Genomic DNA, 10,872 nt, shown 5'->3' with positions numbered 1-10,872 from the left:
CTATCATATTGAGGTAAACGTCTCTTACTCTTTTGAAAATATTAATTATATTATTTAATTTATCTTGTTTCCATTAGGAAAAGAAGTATGCATTTTTATTATTAGTTCTATTTCACAGAAAAAAAAAACTTTTTTTACTAAACATAAATGAAAATCGATTAGAAACATGACCCCTCTAATACGTTTCTACAGAATTTCAAGTCTAATGTCAACAAATATCTTCTTTTGTCTTCTCAACTTCCAACCCAACAATGGTACTCAGTATTATAGGTTCTAACACCTATCGCCTTTGTGGTTTTCATAAAAAAAAAGAAAAATTTGGAAAATTCACCGAGTATTCAGATGTAGAACACACTACTAGGGTTTTTCGTGCATAGTTTCAATTTTTATGCATGAAAACTTTAATATTCAGCTAATCGAATACAAATGCTGCCTCCTTGACGAGCCGCCTGAATGCGGGGAAGATATTGAACATGTACACCTCGCGACTCTCTCCAATAACTTGTACAATCCACTGCCGTGTGTGTAGTAAAACATGGTTGGTATGTTAATCTGTGATTAGCACTCCTCGTAGGAGTTTCCTTGAATTTGTCAATGTTAAACTTCAATTGCTATTTTTTTTACCCATTTTAATACCGCTTATATTTTCATTTAAATGCACAATAAAATTACACCGAAATGTTATCAATGAAATAAAGCAAGCAGGTTCATGCACATGAGGTCACAAAACCTAATGAAAATACAACCACTTTTGTTATCAGTAAAGTACAGAACTTCTTTCTGGAATCTGGTTATTGTACATTTATTTCTGTTTAAAGAAAGAAATCATTGCTCACCTTAGAAGCTGCCTTAAAATCATTCTGCACAGTGAGGATCACAATCACGATCGCGTGCTCCAAGATGCTGCAGAATACGAAACCGATGCAGCTCGACATCCACACGTTCAGGGCAATGACGTAGGACACGGACTGAGGTGTCACCTGGTACTGCTTCGTGACGATCGTGAGCAGGCTGGTGATCCCAAGGGTCACACGAGCAGGAATGGCCTCCGGGGGGATCCAAAAGGTGAGCATTGACATGAACACGATGAGAATGGTTGGAATGTAGACATTGATGATGTAGTAGTCGGGGCGCCGCTGCAGTCTGATGATCCCCTTCAGGCATGAGAAAATCCCTGAAATGAGAAAGCGAACAGCTTCATTCGCTTGTTCACTAATGGTGTGCTAAAGAGGTGAGGGTTTCAAGGGATTCTCGAAAAGAACTCTCATGTTACCTGACAGTGCATAATCTATTAGATAACTAAGAACGACGTGCCGGCCCCATCGTCAGCTAGTCTGCCCTACATGTCACTGGAAATACTGGAACCAAGTGAACTTCTTTGAAATGTCGATTCCTATTTATTCCTATTCCTATTTATTATAAGCGATTCTAGATGTTCCGGATAGAGAGAGGTAGTTTGGAATTTACAAGTAATTGGGATGATGATTGCTGTTGTGGGGATTAACCAATACTGCCCAATGTATAATTGGGTGCAGAGTGGGGGCGAAGATAGATCTATGGCAGAATTATTTCCTGTGGGAAAATGCACAAGTACGTGCACCAGTGTTCAGCAGAGTTAGATTGTCTCTCCAGTAATGTTTCTATTAGCTGCCCACTTTTATCCATATGAAGACTTCTCCATAGTGGCTGGTGTCAATCAAAGTCACCTATCGAACATATAGGAGATGGTATCTGGGCAAGGAGGTCATCAAAGTCTCTGAATACATATCTTTGATTCAGTTAAACATAAATAGAAACAAGAGATAAAATTATTCCAAGTTCTATACTAACAGCAAAAATTTCTGAATTAGTTTTAAGTGGATTTCCCTAGACAGATTAGTAACGGATACTTACACCGCTACAGCTCCATGGGCTGCAGTAGCTGCATTACTGTAATGCCTGTACAAAGCATATTTCTTTATTGAGGGGGTTACTTGTGGATTTAAATACGTTTCCTGTAAACAAATATCTGCTGGATTTAAATCTCAGATTAGGTCCTAAAGTTCATTTGTATTAGTATGTAGACCTGGTCAATTCCCTTGTAATAAACACTGCATTATTCAGTTTTAGTGGGAGGATGATCTGGTTGCTTTTTAGAGGCATTAGAATTATGGCGATTTTTTGGGAAAAGAAGGACGTCCAGTGTCCATGTCTTCTTCAATATCTGATCCTGCTCAGATAGCAAACAAACTGAATGAGTATTTTGCATCTACATTCACACATGAGGAATTATTAAGGTTTGAAAATGGCAGAAGGTTATCAAATTGTAGCAGGATATTTAATGATTTTATAATAACTGAGAGCAAAGTGGAAGAGAAATTGTTGAAGTTAAACGTAAGAAAAGCACCTGGGGTGGATGGAATCTATCCAGTTATATTAAAAGAGGCGGCAAAGCAACTAATCAAACCCTTAGCCATAATTATGAGAGCATCCTTGGACTCAGGGGAGATTCCCACGGACTGGAGATGTGCAAATGTATCCCCAATTCACAAAGGGGGACCGAAGGGTGACACGGGTAATTACAGACCAGTTAGTGTAATTTCTGTTCCGGGTAAAATAATGGAGTTACTGGTTAAAGGATCATCTAGACAAGACTGCAGCAATAATTCAGACACAGCATTGGTTTGTTAAGGGAAAGTCTTGTCTGACAAATTTGATAGGATATTATGATGTGGTTACAAAGGAACCGGATGCAAAAAATAATTTTGATATCATATATTTGGATTTAAGGAAAGCTTTCGACACTGTTGCGCATGGAAGACTATTGTACAAATTGGAGCAGAATGGTATTAAGGGTAAGTTGCTACAATGGATAAAAGGATGGTTAAGTGGGAGAAGACAGAGGGTGGTAATCAATGGGTGCTGCTCTTCTTGGACTAATGTTATTAGTGGGGTCCCGCAGGGTTCGGTGTTAGGGTCCACTGCTGTTTTGTATATTTATCAATGATATTGATGAAGGTATATCAGGCTTAGTGTCGAAGTTTGCAGATGATACAAAGGTTGGCAGGGTTGTTAATGAGAGTAATGGCAGAGTGCTACTGCAACAGGATCTAGATAATTTGGGCAGATGGGCTAAGAAGTGGCAATTGAAGTTTAACCTTGACAAATGCAAAGTACTGCATATGGGTAGAAGTAACCCCAGAGAAAAGTACCAACTGTGTGGTATTACACTTAAGGTGGTAGAAAATGAAAAAGACCTGGGAGTAATTGTGCAGGCAGATATGAAGTTTTCTGAGCAATGCAGAAAGGCTGCCAGGGCAGGTCATGGGGTTTTGTCAATGATATATAGGAATTTTGCTAGCAGGGAAAAGGAGGTGATTATCCCTCTGTATAAGACAATGGTCAGGCCACGCCTTGAGTACTGCGTACAGGTCTGGAGGCCTCATTTTAGGAAGGATGTAGATTTACTTGAGCGTGTACAGAGAAGGGCAACAAGATTGGTGAGGGGAATGAAGGGATCCTCTTATCAAGAGAGGCTTAAGTTCTGCAAATTGCAGTGGCTGGAGACTAGGCACCTGAGCAGTGATCTGATAGAGGTATAGGGCCTTGAATGGGTTCAGCACGCTGAATTCTGATGGGATCCTTCCACTTGTCCGATTAAGAACCTAAGGGGCCATAAATTCAAATTAAGAAAAGACAGATGTAGATTAGATGTGCGCAAATTTGCCTTTAGCCAGCGGGTGGTTAATTGCTGGAACAAACTTCCATCTGTCGTTGTGGAAGTTGGTAGGTTGAATAAATTTAAGGAGGATCTAGACAGGCATTTGGAGGGAATGGTGTGATTTTTTTTTTTTGGCTGATGCTGCATAAGCTCATACATTTGCTTTCTTGCATCATATTCCACTACTACTACTACGACTACTACTACTACTATAAATTTCTAATCTAGGTTCTTCTTATGTTGTGTCACCTGTATCCATTACTGCAATATTTGTTTGGTTCTTAGCTGAGGATTCAGCTTTTCCAACCGTAATCTCACTTTGGGACTTAATGCCGCTAGTAGAGGGGATGGAAATTGATGTATTACATGTTAAGTTTTTATTATTTTGCTTCACAGACGGCTGGGGAACTGAAAGCATAGTTCTAACCCATTCAGGAAGCGATTGGTGGTGGAATTGAGTCATTGGTTTGAGTTGAAACCAAGGGACATTTCTTTATAACATTAGCAAATATACGTGCTGGATTCTCTTTCACTATTGTTCGTCTGCCTTCTTGAGAAGTCACGTTATGTTCGGATTTATATTTCTCCATTTTTTTCCTAGTGTCCATAAACCACAGTTTTTCGAATATGCAGGATAATCGGCCTTCCAATTTCGGAAAATTGCAGGTGCTGCATTACTATCTGTTTGAGTATGTTTTTGGGAACCACATTTTGGACATACATTGTTTCCTGGACATGACTTAGTGTCTGAATTTTTGGCACTTATAAGAGCGCATTGGATTTTGAATGTATTTGGTTGGTTGGTTTGTTGGGTTTTATTGGTGCATTAGAAACTAAGGCTACATTGCGCCAAAACGTGGTCATAAAAAGGTAAAAACCTTCAGTAGCCTAATGAATTAGGTCACTAAGTCAAGGTATAAAAACAAGTATAAATTGTAAAAGCCACATATCAATAAACAAGAAACAATAACAAGGTAGATTTTTAAATATGTGTGAAAAGATTTATTGAATATAGAAAGCTAAAAATAGCAGACACATGGCCATTGTCAGACAAAACCTGAGAGAGTGTATATGGCTCAGTTAGATGATTAAATGTAGTAAAACGTATATTGCTGAAAATTGGACAGTCAAATAAAATGTATCTGATTGATAAAATTATGCCACAGGACTCACACATAGGAGGATCCCCAACCTCAGCAAATACAAATGAGCCAAATGACTAAGTGCTATGCGGGTCTGGGCAAGAACGATTTCCTCATTACAATTCCTGTGCAGACTAGACTGCCACAGTTGAATTATAGGCTTTATACGATTTTATTTATTCAGTCTGACAGTTCTAGGAATTCTCCCATTGGGAGTGTATCTTCTGTGATATTATTTGCTTGTCGTCTGTATAGGGGATGGACAGGCAGCGATTATTATTGGGAATTGCTGATTTGGCTGCGGTGTCATCCAAATCATTTCTACTAATCCGAATGTGGCCAGGAATCCAGTAGGAGCGCATATCATATTCACGTTCATGAATATGATAGTGAATCTTCTGCTGAATCCAAGAAAGAACTGGATGAGAATTATATCTCACAGTTATTAAAGCTTGTGGAATGCTGAGAGAGTCGGAATATAAAATGAACCATTGGTATTAACATTTAATAATGTGATCCAAGGCTAACACTACAGCATGCAGTTCTGAAGTAAATATGCTGTATTCAGGAAGAATATGCTGGTGTCCGGAAAGACCTCAGGAGATCCTACATATGATTGGGTCTTCGAGCCGTCTGTGTAAACTGGCGCGAAGTCAGAATGTTCAGTTCGGTGTGATGAATAAAGCTGCAGGTAGAGAGAATTTCGAAGGGGACAATTCACATGCTGGAACATGAGCAGGCCAGGGTGGAAAGTGTTGCTTTGGTGTTTGGGCAATCTCGTTTACCTTTATCTTAAGTTCTTGGGTAGCTCTTGGAGACGAATACTAAAAGGACGATTGGCAGACTTACGGATGTTGTACAAATTTTCCCATCGTGGCTCAAAAACGAATGGCCACGTACGATGGTTTGACAGGGATTTCAGTTTTATAGCATACTTTAGAGACAACTGCTTGCATCGGAGCGATAACGGTGGTTCGCTTGCTTCGACATATAAACTCTGGACAAGGAATGTTCGATATGCACCAATAGCGATGCGGAGATCCTGAGGATGGGAGGATCCAGCAGTAGTAGTACACAGTCTCAGGCCAAATTGTATACCAAGGACCACTATTCTAGTCTGGATCGTACAAGCACACGGTAAAGCTGTATAAGGGTGCATCGGTCCGCACCCCAAATGTACAGGAGAAAGGCTGGAGGATATTCAAGCCTCTTGTGCATTTTGTATGGAGTTGACGGATGTGATCCAGAAAGGTCAGATTTTCATCACATATGAGGCTCAAGAATTTTGTGTCCACCACTGTTGGAATACCATTTTGTCCAATCCTTAATTCAGGTTCAGGATGAAGATTACATTTACGACAAAAGGATACCAAAACAGTCTTCTGCGGGGAAATCCTGAATCCATTAGACTGCCCACGAATTTAGGGCGATTAAAGGCTTTTTTCAGTCTTTCAAAAACCCTCATGTTGCATGAATGGCAAAATATGTTAGTCATCAACATCGAGGGCACTGTTTACAGTTGAAGGAAGTTGTTCTGTGATGGAATTGACTTTGATGCGAAAAGCGTGACACTTAATACTAACCCTTGCGGAACTGCCTCCTCTTGGCTGAAGGAATGAGAGATTGAGGTTCCCACACGCACTTTCAAAGATCGATTGGCTAAAAAGTTTTTAATAAAAATGAGGAGATGCCCTCTAAGACCTAGGCTATGCAAATCTTTTAAGATGCCAAATCTGCAAGTTGTGTCATAAGAATACAGACGACAATCGATTATGTCAAAGAACACAGTCGCCAAATGTTCACATTTTAAGAAAGCATCCCGGATGGAAGTGTCCAGCATCACTAGATGGTCCAGAATGGGCCGGTTCCTTGGGAAGCCACATTGGATGTTGGAGAGAAGGTCATTTGTTTCTAAATACCAAATTAAACGAACATTAACCATTCTCTCCAGGATTTTGCACAGACAGCTAGTCAGAGCACTAGGGCGATTATTAGTAATGACTTTGGGATCCTTTCCTGACGTAGCAAAGGTGAGAACGATTGCTTTGCACCAGGAATCAGAAAACTGCTCTTCAATAAAGGTTCTGTTATATAGAAGGAACAGATGATCCATAGATTTTGGTGAAAGAGGCTTTATCATTTCATAATGGATGCCATCTGGTCCAACAGCACTTGCATTGGAACAAATGAGAGCTCTTTCCATTTCTTTTATAGTAAAGCACCCGCTGTAGGGATAAACGCTCTTAGACTTAAAAGTAAGTGCATGATTTTCGATTTCGTGTTTCGCGACAAGGAACTCAGGGAAATACGAAGACGTTGCAGAGATGATAGAGATTGTTTCCCCAAGAGAATTGACTATTCTAGTTGGATCTGCAATACTGCATCCATTTTAATCTAGCATTGAAGAAGTGCGGGATGTATTTTTTTCAGGATTTTATCCTAATCCAACTTAGTACTAATGGACTGAGTAATTGATGAATTAAAATGGATCCATGATTCCTTTTGACTCTGACGCTGGACGTAGCATGCTTTGGCTAATGCGCGTTTAAAGGCTATAAGGTGCGTTATGGTTGGGTATCAGTAGAACATTCCCCACGCCTTGTTTTGAGCCTTTTTTGCTGCTGTGCATTATGAATTCCACCATGCTTTGGGAAATGGTGGAAACCTGGCAGATGTTTTTGGGATGGCATTCGCAGCTGCTTGGACAATATTTTCTGTGATGTATGTTATTGCATCATTGATAGGCTCCTGGCTGATGGTATTGAGGTAAAAATTTGCCTGATGTTGGAAGGCAGTTTAAACAGCCTGATCAGTCTTCCACTATGGTAACCTGAAAGGAAGACATGGTCTCCCACTGTATAACGCGATTATCACAGCTAAGTTATCGCTTCCATATGGGTTTTCCTCCACACCCCAAATGAGTGAAGGGAGTAGAAAAGGGGAGGAGATAGTTAAATCAATGGCAGATACGGTTAGGCATGAGCAAGAAGCTGTTTGTTCCAATATTTAGAAGGGAAAGGTTATTGTCATTTAGAGTATGCTCTATGACTCATTCCCTTCTATTGAGGCCAGCACTACCCCACAGGATGAGGTGTCCATTAAAATCCACAAGAAATCAGAAAGGGAGAGGCAACTGCTTTACAAGATCATCAAGGTCTTTTTGGGAGCTGTCAGTCCCAGGTGGTAAATAAAAAGAGCACATGGTTATTAAAAATTCCACTGTAAGGCGAATTGCAACAGCCTCTATGCTGGTTGTAACTAGCAAGCGAACTGCGGTCTGGTTGCCCACATGGATAGCCACTCCTCCATGAGCTGGACAATCCGCAATTCTATCTTTACGAAAAATTGTGATGTTATGCATGGTGGGACCATCATCATTTGTCTTCACTTTAGATAAGTCTCCTGCAATCAAAAACAATCTGGCTCATGCTTTTTCAGGGAGGCCTTGATGTCATCAATATTTCACCAGAATCCACGACAATTCCATTATAGGAATTTGGCATTATTTTGGCCTGGGGCATTCATAAGGTGGCTTCCGAAGTGCTGAGGGCTTACTTTTGTCAGTCTTGGATTTATCCTTTTTGGGGAAGAATGGACGCTGTCCCGTGTCCATTTCTTCCTCCGCAAAGAGTTCCAAGACTGATTCATCTGGTACCTTCTAGTCCTCTGTATCTATTGTTTCTTTTATTACTGGTGGACCTTTACCAATAGGTTTTGGTAGTGGTGGAGCAGTAGGAAGTATGGATATATGAGGAGCAGCTGACGTGTTTTTTTGGTGCACTTTTGTGAACTCAATAAATAGCGTACAATCGGAGTCAATGATCCTCTTGGTGGTACAGTCATCTCAGTTTGTGCACTGATAGTGCGCAAACTGAGATGCAGAAACCTTCTTTGCATATGAAAGCTTCCCACTATTTATTGGTTGTATGCGTTTTCTAGCTTTTGAGTAGGCGATATTCAGCTCTGGCATGCTCTGGAGTAGCCGAATGCTCAAACCTTCTTTGCATATGAAGGCTTCCCGCTATTTATTGGTTGTATGCGTTTTCTAGCCTTTGAGTAGGCGATATTCAGCTCTGGCATAATATCCCCTATCGAATGGAGTAGCAGGATGCTCTCCTTGGCAATTTATACAGATCGGTAAATTGAATATTCCTTGCTCTCATTACCTCTGGAACCCATCGAGGAAAGGCAGGGTTGCCATGACAAGGCGTTTGTGAGTGGCTGTATTTTTGGGTTTGGGTTTCAGTGGGTTTGGGATATAAATCCTCATTGAGCAGTTTAAGTACCCTGCCTTGATGGAACTTGGAGGACGTGGGGTATTAAATGTTAGGATGAGAACTCGGATAGGAGAGTTCCTGTCTATTCCAGTTAATTAGCGGAGTAGATATTGCAGTAATCTTGCCATTGGTAAAGTTGTTTGTCATGCCCTTGTCATGGCGAAGAGCGCCAATCATTTTGCCTGTTCCACATGTTTTGTTATTATAAACTTGATGTTTACGTGAAGTGTAAAGTGTATTGGTATCTATAGACACCAGTGGTATCCCCATCTCCGCATTGCTTACATTGTGGGTGTGTCAGTTTTCTGGGAAAGCCAGAGATTTAAAAGTGTTTGGGTATTGAAATTTTGTTATGTCATGTGACATTGTTCATCTTGTCAATTACCCACTAACCCCTGCTAAGGCCCGTCATTGCCCCGCTTACACCCCATGGAGGCAAACGAGGAACCTGTAGAGTGTTTTTACTCTGATAGATCCTGCCACCTAATTTCCTGAAATTTCAGTGGCTAGGACCTAAAAATTTATATATATATATACGCATACACATATAAAATATACATGTGTGTGTAATATGTACAAATGTTCATCTTCAATTGCATGGGAAAATATCACTTAGATGTAAAAAAGCCGGAAGTGGGCATAGTTAATTTGGAGTTGTTTAAGGTTTTGATGTGGGACATACGCTTGCATAAATATAGAAGGGGAGGAGAATGTAGACTGGAGGAGTAAGACAGAAGTATGGGGACAATACAGTAGGCGACCTTGTAGATCAGTGAGCCATGCACATGCCTCACCAGAAGGAAAGGAGGGATGGGCCCTGCCACCCCAAGATTTAAAGAGAGTCGGGCTAGGTTCCCAAGTTCAGATCAGCATGTGGCTCCGGCAACTGGCCTGCATGTCACAGACGGCAACTCCGTCTCAGTTGTTGGTCTATATTTTTAAACAGTGACTTGGGGCTTAGATTTATCCTGATCCAATTGCTTTAGTCAGCATTGATTTAACCTGGGATTGTTGTCGATTAACCTGATTAGATGTTGTAATCTAGCATTGCAAACAATTTCTGGGCAAAATCATTGAACGCTAGGTACTCATCTTTGGTGTCCAGAAGGTGTTGTTCAAGGCCTCTTCGCAGGTGGAGACCTACCAAGAGGCCCTGGTAGGTCTCCACTGGGGCACCGTTTCAACACCTTCTGGGTTGATCGTGGTTGTTATTACCTCCCGTGGGGAGTAGGTTCGTGGCGATTTTATAAACGGTGCCCGAGGGGTCATTATTCCCCATATTAGTCACAAGTCATTCCCATAATTCTTGTTTCTTTTTTCGTATGAGAACAGTGTATGAGTTCCATGCTTTTCTAAAGAGTTCCCTGAGTGTCTCTACTTCCTGCGCAGGCCAAGCCCGTCTCACTCTTTGGAAGTTTTTCCTCATGTTTTGGACTTCTTTCCAGAGTCGTTGCTACTCATGGGTCCACCACGGCATAGTACCAGGTGTAGGTCGTTTTCTTTTTATTGCAGTGTTGGGAGCATCGGTGATGATATCTATGATTGTCCTTTGCAAATCCTCTGAGCTTCTGGCGTTTTCTAGGTCCATTGTTCTGTTTTTCGTTAACAGTTAAGGTCTCCTTAAATATGACCCAGTTTGCAGTATGGCGTGCGTAGCGGTAGAGCATCCGTCCAGCTGTTGGCTGCCTGTAGAGGTTTCTATTGAATTCGAAGGTGCGGAACCTGGGGTTGGACGAGGTCCAGGCATCCTGCA

At 41.0% G+C, this 10,872-nt stretch overlaps 1 protein-coding gene across 1 annotated transcript in view; it reads right to left on the bottom strand.

The window, feature by feature from the left end:
* Nucleotides 1–836: 836 nt before the first annotated feature.
* LOC150087596 (glycine receptor subunit beta-like) overlaps nucleotides 837–10,872 on the bottom strand; it is a gene marked incomplete at its 3' end in the record, with an annotated part of 248,147 nt that continues 238,111 nt past the window's right edge. The window contains exon 7 of the mRNA XM_090372544.1: nucleotides 837–1,174. Coding sequence (XP_090228670.1) covers nucleotides 837–1,174 — 338 coding nt within the window. The remainder of the gene's footprint in view (nucleotides 1,175–10,872) is intronic.

The sequence above is a fragment of the Mastigoproctus giganteus genome, chromosome 4 (assembly GCF_048544385.1).
Source record: "Mastigoproctus giganteus isolate SK-2022 chromosome 4, ASM4854438v1, whole genome shotgun sequence".
Lineage (NCBI taxonomy): Eukaryota > Metazoa > Arthropoda > Arachnida > Uropygi > Thelyphonidae > Mastigoproctus > Mastigoproctus giganteus.
The sequence above is the reverse complement of the archived record's forward strand: the minus strand, read 5'-3'. Positions and strand labels throughout refer to the sequence as shown.